Genomic DNA, 16,269 nt, shown 5'->3' on the forward strand with positions numbered 1-16,269 from the left:
GGGCCAGCCGCAGCCCTAGTTGTTCCCGGCTCTACCGTGTTGACCATCTCTGCCCGCCAAGGGGTTTCTGACGTCAACATCACCTCAACCACCAAGGCAAGCTAACACCTTTGCAAGCTCTATGGTTGCAAGCTAATACTCTTGCAAGTGCAAAGCTCTCTTGAGCAAGGCACCCCTCCACTTTACCTTATGTTCAATGATCCTATCTCAAAGTTTATACCTTGCAAATCTTTGCTTTGTTTATTTAAAAGCTTACTTTTATAGTTAACTTTGGTCTAAGTATAGAGTAGAGCAAGAGTATCAAACTTAGCCTAAGAATCTTATGAGCTAAATAGCACCCCTCATGACTAGTTGCTAGTGCTAACAAATAAAATTGACTACTCTAGATGGGAACATGTGAAATGAAATGACTTTGAAAAACTTGGAATGATGATTCATTCTATTGAAAGATTTTGAAGGTGAATATGACTGGTGAATGACATGGTGAACTTTACAAACACTGATGGTTGGGTTCGGATGCGATACCATTCCAATTTACAAGTACCCCCACAATACCTGATTGTGGGTTGGGCTTAACTGGAAATTTATGTATCTTAGTATGGGTTCCCTATAAACAAGCGTCATCGGGGTTATGCCGAAAGCTGCCTCTACAACAAAAGAAATGATGAGAAATGACGTGAAACGAGGTGAATGTCCGGCCCAAGCCTCGTGCGGTTCCCGAGGTTGACGGTTGGTCTTCACTCGGGAGGCCAAGCTCATGGGGAGAGGTGCCTATACTAGGATATGTAAGTGCAAGGTTATGGTTGATGATCCGCGTATCGAGTTACGATTATTCAGGGTTATCCACGACGGATGTAATCAAATGTTGTGGCACAAGTGTGCAACCTCTCGCAGAGTGTAGAACTATTCGAATAACCGCGTCCACGGTTATGGACGGTTGGAAAGGCCATACTGTTCCGTCATCAGACCATTTTCAAAAATGTGACATATGATTTGTGACTTGAACTTGAAAGGTGAATGGTGAATTTGACTTGAATCACAACAGAGTTGTGGGAATGACACTAATGTTCCCACTTGAGTTAGCTAGCAAATGAAGAGGCTTTTATTAAATGTTGGTGAACTAAAATTGGCTTTATGCAAATAAACTTAGAGCTTAGCACCCCCTTACTATAGTTGATAGTGCTTACACTAGTAGTAGTTTGCGAGTACTTTAAAGTACTCATGGCTTTGTCCCTGGCTATTCAAATGGCCAGACTATGAAGAGGAGTATCAAAACCCTGAAGATGGACAGCAGGACTGTTGCGGTCAGAAACCCACCGGCGGGCAGCGACGGGCAACACCGTAGAGCCGGGAATCTCCCAGGACTGCGGCTGGCCCTGGTCCCTCCGAGCGACGGCCCGCAAAGCCTTCTGCGCACACGTCCGATGCTCGATGCAGGGCGTGCCACCTGACCTATACCGGTCGGGAAGGTGTTGGATGATGCCTCGCTTAGTTTCCTGCATGGCATACACGTAAACGTTAAATACGAGCCTCGATCGGCTCTCGGGTTGTCTCGTGAATCGGCTCAAAGAGCCGATCCACCCATGATGCGTACGAGGTGTACGATCAGATCGTGGTCCTGCTTGATCAAGATAAAGCTAAAGCGACCTACTACGATTTGGGGTTTTCACCGCACAATCGGAACATCCTACTCGTGATTGGGCCTCGCGCTCGCGTACGGTGATCGTAAGCCGATCCTAGACAGGGCCTAAAAACCAACACGAGGTTGATCCTCGGAACGTCCTGTCTAGGGCTAGCGAACGACACCCTACACGCCGCTGGATCCTCCAACCCTTTGTAAGGCCTAACAATGCAGATATTAAACTAATCCTTGAAGAACAAGGAGCAACCATAACGGATCGGATCTACTAAACAATGATCAAGCGGGGTGCCGCCCTTACACCCGTGACGAGGCGTAAGGGCGGCTAGATGCCTAAGGGTTGCACGACGATAGCATATGATACGAAGAACAATGCTAACCCTAAAACATCTATGATAACTACGTTGCTCGCCATCAAAAAGGCTTCAGCACGAGCAACGCATGGAGACGAATAAACGTGTGCTGCCTAGATCGCAAGATGCGATCTAGGCAGCATGGTGCTTACCCGGAAGAAACCCTCGAGACGGGGGAGTTGGCGATGCGCCGAGATTGGTTTGTGGTGAACGTTGGTTGTTGTTTATTTCATAAACCCTAGATACATATTTATAGTCCGGGGACTTTCTAATTCAGGCGTGCACCTAACCGTGCACGGGTTAAACTCTAACTTCTAACCGACACGTATCCTATTATGGTACAGATACACGGGCAATTAGCCCAAACTTGGTACACAAGGCCGATTCATGTATTTCTTCTATATATATTCTTCAAGCCCATCTCCAATTGCGGCCCACCTCTGATCCGGTCAAATTCTGGTGATAACACATGCCCCCCTGGTTTTGGAAATGACATTTCCAAAATCATTACGCTTTTCTTTCGTCGGGTCATGTCGTGGCAGAGCAGTAACTACCGCAAGTATCCTTCATTACGATGCCTTGCCTCTTCCACTTCTCCGCGTGGCCTGCGAAATTTTTCGTTGGGCACAACTTCCTCGAAACTGCGGTGGCATTGAATCTCCCTCATATCCCCTTTATTTAACCGTTCTAAACAGTTCGCTTCTTCATCCCCTTCGCATTAGCACCCAAAAAACCCTCCTCGCGCCACCATGTCTTCTTCCTCCTCTTCCTCTTCCGGTCTCTCCTATGGGTCTTCCTCCTCCCGCGAGACGCCGGAGGACATACGCGCACCAGAAGAATGGGACCAGGAAGACCACGCCTCCTCCATCTGGTCCGAGGACGACCAGTCCCTGACCAGCGGGGATGAAGATCTCCGGCTCCTCGCCGATGGGGAACCGGAATCGGAAGCGAGGATGACCCGTTCCCCCGGGACGGCTGCCCTCCTCCGAAGAAGAGGAGGAGGAAGATGACGACGACTCCCTCGAGGGCTACCCGCCGGCGAAACGCCTCCGCATGTGGTGGGACGACGACGACAGCCGATGATGAAGAGGAGGATGAAGCTCCCGTAGAGGGCTACGGAGAGCGGCGACGAGGAGCCCATCGGCGAGTAGTGCCGATGAGAGCTCCGAGGACGACGACGAGGGCGATGACGGCCCGTAGATAGGATCTACTAGTGTAGGTCTAGTAGTAGCGGTTTGGTCAACAGACCCTTCTTTTGTTCTTCCTCCCTTGAGCAATCGTCTCTTTCTTTGTAAGAAATCTTGTTTATCAATGAAGAATCTCTCCAATTTGATTTTGCCGATTCCTTTTTATGCTAATTTAGCCGATTGTCAACTCGGTCAATGTTTAATGAGCCGATTGCCACGCATCGATCCCCCATAATCCGCTCTTCATCCCTTTGACGCCGGAGTGATCGTGAACTTGGTCAATGCTCAATAAGTCAATGTCAACGTATCAATCCTTCACGATCTATCCTTCACCTTTTCGACCGATGACTTGGAGCTCTGGTGGACAATGAGGCAGCCCAATGCCTTCAAAAGAGTCCTAAAACCGTCGCTGAAACAACTTGTCGTTGAAGCCGAGACTTCGTAGTACGGATATCCCCGCTCTCGTTCCTTTACAGCAACCGGATAGCCCGGAGCCAATTCTCTATCGGTGATGATGGATCCCTCTTTTGCAAGAACTCGTCGCCTTTGAGAGGAATTGCGTTGCGGGACCAGATCGATGACTCTCCAATCGGCTTCTAAAAACAGAGCATCCACGAGGCTAGCTGCCCCCGAGCCTCGGCCGAGGTGAAAACGATGATGAGGACACGTAATTCGGACAAACGGACCCGGGCTCGATCATGTCCGAGAGAGCTACCATGCGCAGCCAGCCAGAGCCGATCACTTTCCTTCCGTTGAAAGCCGATATGTAGATAATCACCAACGGCTTAACTCCTCTGACAGCATTGCCTTGTGCCCTGAACACGCAGCGGGTAGCTCCTGTGTCATTGTGCTAGAGTCGATGGCTATGCATCGGCTTTGTTCCTTGCATATCATGCGAATTTTTTTTACGGGCCGATTTTTCTATCGGCCCCCAATATCTCACTGCACATGTATCGCACATGTCCATCTGATTAGGTGCCCCCCGAGCCGATTCTGCCAGGTGACTGCTGATATCGGCTCTGCGGTTAGCCAAGGCACTACGATGTGAACGTCGGCTCTGTTAGGAACAATGTAGATTTCTTCCAGCTCATCAGTCGACGTAAAACCATTGCCCATTAGATCGACGTTGAATCCAAGCAGAATGGATGATGAAGATAATTTTGGCCGATTGCTGGAATCGGCCTCCATGTCGAATTGCTCAATGAAGGTTGTGCAATGCTCCTCCATAGATCCTTGGGGCCGATCACATGGATCGGCATCGCCATGTTTGTCCATCGATGCTGCTTTTGTTACACGGTCAGGCCGGTGGATAAAACCAGCCTAACCCCGTCCTTTGTCACGTCGATGCTTTCTCGTGGCTTCTCAAAGATGACCGGCCGTGGGCCGCAGTCAAGTTGTGCCACAGGTGCTTCGTCTAATCCTCGGAGCGCTAAACTCCGTTGGAAGGATGAAGACCATGTTTGTGCCGCCCGATGTCTCATCATCGGCTTTCTTTTGTCCGGGGCGCCACTCTTTCCTTTGTGGCCGACCTTCTTCGTCCGGGGTTCGCTGAATTTTAGCGGCCGGATCGGGCCGCGCCTTCCTCAACGTGTGCAGGTATAACCTTTCGGCTTCCTCCAACCCACGCAGACGCTGAACCCTTCGCTTTTGGGAACGGCTGAGCCCATCAGGGCACCACCTTGGCCGATGATACTTGTCTTCTTCTTCATCATCGTCCTCTAGTTCCTCGAGATCTTCTACCCGAGCGGACTCAGCATGCTTGTTCCGAGGCGGGAGAGGCCCTAGACGTTTGAACACGGACACGTTAGCTGCATCCTTCTTCTTTTGTTTACATTCTCGGGCAGTTGCCGATTGTAGGCAATCGGCTCATTCCTGAATCCCATCAGTGTCTGAAGAAGGGGCAGTCCCAAGTGCCTATCCTCGTCGTCTTGCTCCCTCGACTTTTCCTTGGCGTGGCGCTCATATCGCTCCTCGTCGCGATCATGCCGACGATGTCTCCTGTCGTCCCTAGCCAGACGATCTTTTTCATCATCGTCGTTGTATCGCCGGCGTTGGTCGTATTGACCCACATACTTGTTGAGGAGGTGATCGAGAGAGGTCGCCGATATCTTACGTTCCTCACTTCTCCTCTCGTGATGTAGCGCTTGCCATCGTGGCGGAGCCGATCCCGTGGAGCGGCTTCCTCCGTGTCCTTGCTATGAGAGCAGCTGCCCTCATCTCCGTCCTTACCGAGTGGTGTCCAGGTCCTACCATGTTGATATTGCACGAGAAATCTGGCCGGCACCCTCCATGGTAAGTATACTCCACCATGTTAACGGCGGGGAAGGGGTGTGTGTCGACCTTCATGGCGTACTGGCTGAAAATTAGCCGCCCTTGTTCTATCGCCATTTGGACCCGTTGACGCCACACCCGCAGTCGTTGGTGGCGTGGGTGAACGTGTTATGCCATTTGCAGTATGGCTTTCCGTTCAGCTCTTGCACCGTGGGGATCTTGTGGCCTTCGGGTAACTTTAGCTGCTTCTCCTTGAGTAAGAGGTCGAAAATCTGCTCAGCTTTGGTCACATCGAAGTCAAAACCTTTTGGAGGACCTTGTGGCTTGACCCACTTACAGGACACGGGGCTTGCCCCCCGAGTCCATTCAGCCACTGCTACCTCTTGATCTCCCGCAGCACCTCCATCTTCATCTGCCTCAACCAGGACCACCGCGCGCTTGAATTTATCCTGGTAAACATCTGGGTGGCGCTGTTCATATGCCGACAGCCTTCGCACCATGTGCGCCGGTGAAGGGTAGTCCGCTTGGGAGGCCACGTCCTTGATCGATGATGAGAGACCCACCACCGCCAACTCGACCGCTTCTTTTTCACTTACATGAACCGAATAGCATCGGTTCCTAATGGTCCTGAAGCGCCGGACGTATTCGCCACTTGTTTCCCCGCGCTTCGTCGTACTTGTGCTAGATCGGCAATGCCAGCCTCGGAAGCCTCCGAGTGATACCGTATGTGGAACCGTTCTTCCAACCGCTTCCAAGTCCGGATTGAGTTTGGTGGCAGCGATGTGTACCACCCGAAAGCCGATCCTGTGAGGGACCGCGCGAAGAACCTCACACGCAGCTCGTCTGATGCTGAGATCGTGCCCAGCTGTGCCAAATATCGGCTCACATGCTCGATGGAGCTGGAACCATCTCGATCCACTAAACTTTGTGAAGTCGGGGAGCCGATATTTGGGTGGTAGCGGGATCAATTCGTACTCGTTGGGGTACGGCTTGGTATAGCCGATTGTCCTCCTTTTCGGCATCATGCCGAACCGGTCTTTCGAATTGTACAAATCTGATCCGCGGTGATGGCTGAAGGCGTCGAACCCCGAAGATTCGCCGGGTGGCATACTTAGCCAGCCATGCTTGCTTTTCCAGCTCCGAGCCAACCTGCAGGAACCGAGCTCGGAGGTTTGTCGGAGTGGCGTACTTAGCTAGCCACGTCCGCTTCTCTAGATCCTGTTCCCGACGTTCCTCCCGCTCGTTCCGAAGTCCCTCGCTGTTGCAGCCTCGGTTCGAGAGTGCCCAGCTCTACGCAGTCCGGCATGTATGCGCACGTGTATCCGTGGGGATCTCCTTGGGCGCCTCATGTAAGAATTGGTAGTCACTAGGGTCACCACCAATCTTGTAGACGACGTATGCCGATGAATTCGGCACCTCTGGTGCTGCCAACGCGAACGGCAGCGGTGGACGGGACTCGGAGTGGCATCTCTCCTTGGTAAGTCCCCGCAGCTGGTCCCGACGGAGAATACCGATGGCTCATGATTTCCTGGATCACGCGAAGAGCGACACGCTCCAAAGTGTTCACCGAGGCTCTCGGAATGGCGGTGCAGCGAATGAGCCACCATGAAGTTGATCTCCCGACGCAGCGACTCCGGTGCGTTTCTTCCGACGGGGAGGACAGGTCCACTCCATCAAGTGCGCCTTCGGTGAGAACCCTTTCCACCCGATTCCATGGGAGCGGGTTCTCGTGGAAAGAGCCGATGAGGTCGGCTTCGAGGACTGCTTTGATCTCGTCATGCTTCTTCTTGAGCTCCTCAGTCAGATCCTCGTACTTGACCGGAGTGCCTTCCGCCATCTCGGATGTAGATGGCGATGCGGTGGATGTCGAAGATGGTCCCACCGGGCGTGCCAGAATGTGTTGCGGTCAGAAACCCACCGGCGGGCAGCGACGGGCAACACCGTAGAGCCGGGAATCTCCCAGGACTACGGCTGGCCCTGGTCCCTCCGAGCGACGGCCCGCAAAGCCTTCGGCGCACACGTCCGATGCTCGATGCAAGGGCGTGCCACCTGACCTATACCCGGTCGGGAAGGTGTTGGATGATGCCTCGCTTAGTTTCCTCGCATGGCATACACGTAAACGTTAAATACGAGCCTCGATCGGCTCTCGAGTTGTCTCGTGAATCGGCTCAAAGAGCCGATCCACCCATGATGCGTACGAGGTGTACGATCGGATGGTGGTCCTGCTTGATCAAGATAAAGCTGAAGCGACCTACTACGATTTGGGGTTTTCACCGCACAATCGGAACATCCTACTCGTGATTGGGCCTCGCGCTCGCGTACGGTGATCGTAAGCCGATCCTAGACAGGGCCTAAAAACCAACACGAGGTTGATCCTCGGAACGTCTCGTCTAGGGCTAGCGAACGACACCCTACACGCCGCTGGATCCTCCAACCCTTTGTAAGGCCTAACAATGCGAGATATTAAACTAATCCTTGAAGAACAAGGAGCAACCATAACGGATCGGATCTACTAAACAATGATCAAGCGGGGTGCCGCCCTTACACCCGTGACGAGGCGTAAGGGCGGCTAGATGCCTAAGGGTTGCACGACGATAGCATATGATACGAAGAACAATGCTAACCCTAAAACACCTATGATAACTATGTTGCTCGCCATCAAAAAGGCTAAAGTACGAGCAACGCATGGAAGACGAATAAACGTGTGCTGCCTAGATCGCAGGCAGCATGGTGCTTACCCGGAAGAAACCCTCGAGACGGGGGAGTTGGCGATGCGCCGAGATTGGTTTGTGGTGAACGTTGGTTGTTGTTTATTTCATAAACCCTAGATACATATTTATAGTCCGGGGGACTTTCTAATTCAGGCGTGCACCTAACCGTGCACGGGTTAAACTCTAATTTCTAACCGACACGTATCCTATTATGGTACAGATACACGGGCAATTAGCCCAAACTTGGTACACAAGGCCGATTCATGTATTTCTTCTATATATATTCTTCAAGCCCATCTCCAATTGCGGCCCACCTCTGATCCGGTCAAATTCTGGTGATAACAAGGACGTCTACGACAACTAGGACCACTCCTGACGTCAACAGTTGCCTGTGGAACAGATGGACCACACCCGCTACTACTTCGCTTCCGCTATATGTGTTTTGTTATTGGATTTCTAGATCCACTATGTTGTATTAAGACTGGATCATGTGATCCATTGTTGTAAGACGATTATGTGTTGTAATGAATGATGTGTTGTGATATCAATCTATTATGTCTCGCAAAAACGATATTCCTGGGATTGCGATGTACGGCATAATAGGCATCTGGACTTAAAAATCCGGGTGTTGACATTCGCGGAATTAAGGGCGCGTTTGGTTGCCTGGGCTGAAAACCTGTTGGCCCTCGCCAGCGAGATGGCAGGCATTACGCTTTGCGAACAGGCTATGGGCCACTTTTGGCAGGTCGTTTGGTAGCCTGTGCGGCCTTTTGTGCCGGAGAAGGAACCCAGGCCCCACCGTTTGGTTGCCCGTTTCCAGCCCATTGTTCGCAGGTCGTGCAGCCCACAGCCTGTTTGGTTGCAAATAGCTCAGTGATGTGGTAACCCTTCACTTTGAGTGGTGAGGTTACCCAGTACTGAATAACATCACACATTAGATTCAATTCATCAGAAAAGATGCTGGTAATACACAACAACTAGTACTTAGTGGGCGATGCATCACGAACGAAGCAACTACTTCGTGATGCATCGCAGGTTCGTCAGGAGGGGTTAGTATATAGCACCTCGAATAAGTTCATCATTACAAACCGAGGATCAGGTTGTAGCAAGTCCTAGCTAATGGAGGGATACAAGATCACCTTCCAAAATCAGCGGATCATGAGAAGGAAGCAGACGCACTAAGCAGGAAACGGGTTGCGGAGTCAGGTCCTAAGCCAGCCCCCCCTCTCCGGTGGCTGCAACTTACGGTGGGCGGCATACTCGACTTCATTGTATGCAATGAAGTCGATAGCCCTGACCAGGAAGTTAGGCTGGAACAGCTGCGCCTTGTAGACGAACCGGGGAGTGAAGATCGTCTTCATCTGAGCGTAGTTGGTGATCGGGGTGCCGACGTACTGACGGTGCTGCGGGTACCGCTGCAATCGATAAGGAACACCGACGACATTGACATGTATATACTTTCAGATCGATGAGGATTCGTACCAGGATGTACTCGTCCGCCGCCCCTTCGTCACCGTCGTCGAAGCAGCAACCATCTTCACTCCAATCCAGAATGCGATCGGATTTCATCTTCATGATGACGCTCCACTTCGTCCTCCAGTTTCTGATGTGGTTGTATAGCTGAAGAGTGGTGACATGTACGCCGGCGAATGCAAGAACATTCGCGGCTAGCTTCTTCATCTGCTGCTCCTTGAATCCCATGTTGAAGCAGACGCCGCTACGGACAAGCTGAACCAACCTGTTCAGCACAAACTCTGATAGCTTAGGTTTCCAAACCATGGCTGGTTTGTTTGCTATCAGAGATGGCTGAGCATTCACACTTGTCGCAGATAGATCAGGGGAGCCCAAAGGTATGATAGCCTACATGACAAACACTAGCAGATCAATAAACTACCACATGGAAATCCTTAAGCACTAGCAGATCTATGAACTACCAGTACCACATCAAAAAATAGCGAGGTAGGTAAGATCGGCCTTACCGTCAAAGGAGCCACACGCAGCACCGAGGTAGGGAAAGCAGGGGACCCTGGCGGAGATGCAGGCAGCACCACCGTCCCAGTGGAAGATGCAGGCAGCACCACCGTCCCCGTCGTAGAGTCAGGTGGAACCTGGAAAACCTCCACAACCTCCACCGTCGACGAAGGAATGTCCTAGAATGGATTCGTTCAGACCCCGGTTGTGTACCCATAAGATCTAGATCTAAGGCTAGGGTTTGCAGAAGCTTACCACAACCGAAGTCATCGAAGCACACGAAGAAGACGACCATCCTCCGCGACCAGTAGCCGCCGCCACAGCCGCCGTCGCCGCCGCAAGCCTCGCCGACCGTGCGGGTGAGGTAGAGCTCCCATGTCGCTAGATCGGGGATGGTGGATGAGCTCGAATGGGGAGAAATGGGGGATTTGGATTTGCCGGTGAGAGAGCCGCCCCTATATACGGTGGCGAAAATTCAAGCGCGGTGACCGAATTCATGGCGCTAAGATTTCGCCGTCCCGCGCGAGCTCCCGCCATCTCCCGTGGTGGCTCTGCAAGGACGCCGCGTTCTCCACTTCTGCGGAAACGGGAGTGGCTCGCTAGAAACAGCCGAACCGGGCGTTCCTCCAGGGCCTGGCCCGAGGGTGCTTTGAGAACCGGTTCCCGCGGCGTGGACCAGGAAACCAAACGAGCCAAAAAAAGTTGGGCCGATGCGAGCTAAGGGGCATACTGTCTACCAAACGCGTCCAAAGTTCTTCTGTTGCAAGGAAAACAACATGTCAAATAATTGTGAGCGCTGCTAATTCATAATTGAATGGACAATTAACTTAATTCTAAGTCACGTGATGTCATTAAATGTTAGTACCAACTTATGTTGTACTAACTTCGTCTGAAATATCATTTTTTTGAGAAGCTAAGCTAGAATTTCTAGCTTTCTAGAAAAACTTATATTTCGACACGAAGGTAATAGCTTGTTACTAGGACGAATCACAAAGAAAATTCAGTGATTTTGAATATTTTTCTTAATTTGTGGATCAGGCATTAGTAGTAAAATCTCAATTGCAACCTTATGTACATATAAAAAAATCTCAGTAATAACCCATATTGCAATTCATGGCTAGCACCGATCATGATGCGATTCAAGGGTATGAAAGTCTGATTGAGAATATTGAGAATTAAGCTAACCTCCAATCGATCGAGAATTAGCAAAAACATTAATCGAAAGCATGACATAATTGTGATAAAAATAAAGGAAAACTTAAACCTAATAAATAAATCTGAACGACAAGTGGATAATAGAAAATTATATGGTTTCTAGTCATATAGTAGATCAAAAAAGCCTTGTGCGGATTCGAAAATTGGGAATGATATCCTCCAAAAGAAATCTTGTGATATTCCCTTGAACCAAATAGAATAGACAAAGTTATCTATTAGGCAACATGGCAATACACACAACTAAACAATAAATATGGTAAGGCATTGCACCGACGAGACTGTCAGACAATACTACATCTACATACACTGCAAGTAATGGCGTAAGGGCATTCCATCGATCTGACGCATTTCGAAAAAAAAAAAGTGAATATCTACATCCGTTAGGGTAGGGCCACGAATACGTAATTTTTTATTTTACTTTTAAGTTCAGATATACCAGAAAAAACCTTAAAATATTATGGGCCGAGCCAGCCCACTTAAATCTGTAGCATGAGTGCGTGCAGAGATCAGACAACACACTATTTGGCCCAGATATGAAGTGGGCTGAACATTGGCATCGACAGCAGCGTGCCCCGTTTGCACGGACCTACCGACCGCAGGTCTGCAGCGCAGAAGCAAAATCCCCAACCCTTCCGCCTCCGCCACCGCCGCCGTTCTTCCTCGTCCGTCTCCGCCGCAGCCGCTCCCTTCTCCTCGCGGCCTCGACCCCTCCCGCCACCGATCCACCGCAGGCGGCGACATGTCTCAGAACAATCCCTCCCAGCTTCTCCCCTCAGGTACGCAGAACAATCTTCGATTTTATCTCGCAAAAACTTTTTCGATCCCCCCGGCTCCGTCGTCAATTCCTTGTGTTCCTGTGTTCGAGTTCGCGACTCACGTGCTTGCCCCTTATTTTCGTGTGCGTCCCCGCGCGCGCGCGCGTGCTTGTGCGGACTGGCTGCGTTGAGCAGAGCTGATCGACCGGTGCATCGGATCCAAGATTTGGGTCATCATGAAGGGAGACAAGGAGCTCGTTGGCACCCTCTGCGGGTTCGACGTCTACGTCAACATGGTCCTCGAGGACGTCACTGAGTAGTAAGTGAACATCACCCAAACCCTAAACCCTAGTTTCTTTGCATCGATGCACATCGGGTCTTAATTACATAGTAGGATCTTAGTGCAAAACATGCCAAAAGTTTGCACCAAATTAGCAGAATATCTTATTTCTGATGGGTCCTAGGCAGTCTCGTTGGAGTTTGTATGCTTCATCTTGTCTCTGATAGACTGAAAATAAGCTACTCTCACCAACAATGTTGATACGGCACAAGGTACTGTTTGGTTTTTTCGAGTAGATAGAACCAGAGCATGCTGGTTCCATGATGTAGCTCATGGTGACGCTTGATTGGCTTCCAAAGATGTCGTAATACAAGTTTCCTTGTTGCGACTCATTTGCAGCAGTTTGCAAGGTTCTTGAGTCGCAAAGTCAAGTCGAGCCGCCACCAATCGGCTAGGAGACTAGGTTGATTTGTCGGTGATTAGTTGGGATTAATCGCCCCATGAAGGCCCAATAAAAAAAAATATTGCTTCCTTTAAGGCATCCTGTGCGTCCATACTTCTCCAAGAAATCTATGCCTTCCATTCCAACTAGAAGGAGGTAGGTGGGGCGATGCTCTATTTCACTGGAGCTGCCACTGCGACATCCTTTCCATGATTTTTTCTCTCTCTCACGGTGACACCAGCATGTCAAGAGTGGGAGCCTAAACCAGAAACGGAGTGCTAAAATGTTCCCCTTCCTCCCATCCCCCAAAATTCTGGCATTAGTCACCCTCCCTGCACGGACTAGGTGAATTAAGTGACATAAAAAACCTTGGCAATTTGTAGTATTAGTTGTTGATAGAATGTAGACTGGAGAGAGACAACTGTAGAAGAAGGCTGGGAGGCAGTTTTCTGCTTAGAATAGAAGACATGCTATTTTTTTATATTGTCTAGACGATCTTGCAAATTTGTGGAGATGTTGGCGATAGTTTTCCACTAGTTTGCAGTAATTCTATACTGACAATTCAATGGATTTTCAATTTCCATTGATCTTACTAGTTGACCAAAGATGTTGAGAGGGTGGTGCATAATATAATGTTATATTGTCTGAGAGTGGACAAATGGAGGCCGAGCTACATGTAGCTCTTTATTTTCAAGAATTCAGAAATCATATTTTTAAGTTTCAAAAAATTATGAAAAATATCTTGGGTGTAGCCAATGATGAAATCTACAAACATGCAAAATCTTAATTTGAAATTCTTAGTACTTTAATTTACACAAAAATGACAAATGTGTGGATCTGAGAATAGTTAATAGTGCACATTTCAAAACTATAAACCTGTCAGATTTTTGTCATTTTTGTGCAGTCTACAATACAAAGAATTTCACATTGGCATTTTTCACGTTTGTAGATTTCATCATTGTCTACATCTAGAATTTTGTTTTCAGATTTTTTTGAAACTTTAAATTATGATTTCCAAATTTTTGAAAATAAAGGGCTACATGTAGCTCGGACTCCGTTTGCAGTTTTCGTATATTGTCTAGGAAATGTCGAATGCCTGATACTTAGTTGGGTATGTTAACATGATATTGTTGGATCTTACTTTTCCTTAGATGACGCAGAGAAGTTGCAAAATGTTCTAAGTAACCAATTTGGCAGCTCATTAACTTCACAATGACGTTTATTGGAGTAGTTTTTTCTCATTAAACTCCTTTCATACTTTAGTCTGTTTTTTAGCACTCTCTTCTGAAATATAGTCTAATATTTTTTTTTTCTATTTTCCTCTGATTGTTTTGCAGCGAGTATACTGCCGAGGGTCGTCGCATAACGAAACTTGATCAAATCCTCCTTAATGGCAACAACATAGCCATCGTAAGAATTTGCTGTGGAACAGCATGAACAGATTGTGCTAAAACGATTAGGCTAATAGCTAAATCGAATATCCACGTCTAACATTTGCTTTTGTTTATCCTTACAGTTAGTTCCTGGTGGTTCACCGCCAGATGCTTGAGCTAGAACTTCTGGAGGATATCCTGTTTGAGGCCAAAGGTGACGCAGTGAACTCTGAGGCCTGTATTCTGAAAGCGCTGGATGTTTTCATGCTCAAATGTGCTTTCTTCTGTATGGAACTTACTGACCTGAAAGATTGCACCTGCAATTGCTGCACTTGTATGACTTGGCAATGCATTCTGCACTTGCTATGGGAGTTCGTAGTTGATGTTTAACGTAATCATTCTGCAATGTGGTTTTACTAATTAAATTTAGAATTGTGAAAACCAGGTTGCACCCTATGGTTCTGCAATGCAAACTTTGCATTTTCGTTGGAGATATTGGTGTTACGCGATTGGTTTGTTCACTCCTAGCGACTATTAAAAAATGTGGGTTAAACGTTTGTACGGTCTATTTTGGTTGAAACCGGTTGCATAATCAACACGAAAACTAAGTTCTGAGTATGTGAACGCAGGACAGTGATTCGGTAAGCGTCTATGAAGCATGGCGCCTCAGAGCAGGGCGTCGTACAACCATGGCGCCCCAGGCTAGGGCGTCATGTTTTTTGCTTTTTGTAAGCCTGCTGGAGATGAATGGCACGGAAGTAGGATCTTCGCAAGTAATCTCACCATCTCGTTTTTTATGTGGTTGCTCTCAATCATGAAACGTCCTGCTGGAACGTTGGTACTGATGACATTGGCAGCAATTATTAATACCCATATAAAAGTTACTTCCTCTGTCCAAATTTATAGGGCTTACGCGTGTTTTTAGGTCGTAAATTTAACAATGTTAATAGAAGATATATATATCTTTAGAAAGCTCACATGTTCTATTTTCTAATAATATAATTTTTGTGTTGTACAGTTATTATTATGTTGGCTAAATTAAGAACCTGCTTGTGATACGCGTATTATGAACTGGGACGGAGGTAGTACATTCTTTTGCTGAAAATTTAGCCATGACACTTAAGTTTTTTGAACCGTAGATGTGCTCAGATATTATTCATATTCAGCGAACAAACTCGCTGGCGTGCAAACATAAGATGGAGGATCACAACTGAGGTTGACGAGGATGCTTGCCGAGCGCGAGTATGATGTCCATGAGCATGAAGAAGTGCTTGTGCTTGGCAACCATGTCGCCGGTGGTAGATTTCCCCGGGCAGGCGTCCCAGTTTTCGGCCAAGACATTCCTCTTCTTTTCGACGAAGTGGTACACCAGCTCGAACGTCTCGTCGCTGTTGTCCAGGAGCGCCCCGTCGACGACGTGGAGCTTCGAGGCGGCGGCGTCTAACTCCGCCGCACATCTTTGCATGCATCTCCGCCGCACGCTGCCGCCCGGTAGTCTCCCGCTCTCGGCGCGCGCCATGGCGGCCATGTTGTGGCCGATGCCGGCGGCGATGGACATCAGATATTGGGCCATGTCTTGTGGCGTGCGCATGGGGTACATCATGGGATCGTCTGGTCTGGCCTTGGTGATGGTAAGGCAGTATCCCGGGTACGGCGTCATGGGGGCGGATCTCTTTGGGCTTACCCTGATGCACATGCATCAGGGTCTAAGATTTTTTCTACTATTACTTGTAAGCTCAAACTAAGGCGGTGCAGGCAGAGAAGTGTGCATCAGGGAGGTATTAATTCAGCTAGCAAAGGCAGCAAGCTTGAGCATGCATCAGGGAATATTTTCCTCCAGCTCCGCCCCTATGTCGCACGCCGCTTTCAGCTGCTTCGGATTCAAGTTCCCGCAGCCGTAGGCGTCAACGGGGAGGGAGACAGAGAGCATGAGGAGGGCGACGGAGGTGTAGGCCATCGCCATATGCATAGCCGATCTACTTTTTGTGAAGCAATGCACAAGGCCTACATGGAGATATTGCATTTGGCAGGGCTCTTATAACATGAACTCTGCATGCCTGCTCATTGATCAT

General features: G+C 49.0%; 1 protein-coding gene across 1 annotated transcript; it reads left to right on the top strand.

Annotated features, from left to right (window-relative positions):
- The first annotated feature begins 11,995 nt into the window (after positions 1-11,995).
- LOC124648044 (sm-like protein LSM5) lies at positions 11,996-14,613 on the top strand. The gene is made up of 4 exons (XM_047187874.1): positions 11,996-12,123; positions 12,298-12,421; positions 14,162-14,234; positions 14,341-14,613. Exons 1-4 carry the CDS (start codon positions 12,087-12,089, stop codon positions 14,371-14,373), a joined length of 267 nt encoding a protein of 88 aa, XP_047043830.1. The 5' UTR covers positions 11,996-12,086; the 3' UTR covers positions 14,374-14,613.
- Positions 14,614-16,269: the final 1,656 nt, after the last annotated feature.

This window comes from Lolium rigidum, chromosome 4 (genome assembly GCF_022539505.1).
Source record: "Lolium rigidum isolate FL_2022 chromosome 4, APGP_CSIRO_Lrig_0.1, whole genome shotgun sequence".
NCBI classification, from domain to species: Eukaryota; Viridiplantae; Streptophyta; class Magnoliopsida; order Poales; family Poaceae; genus Lolium; species Lolium rigidum.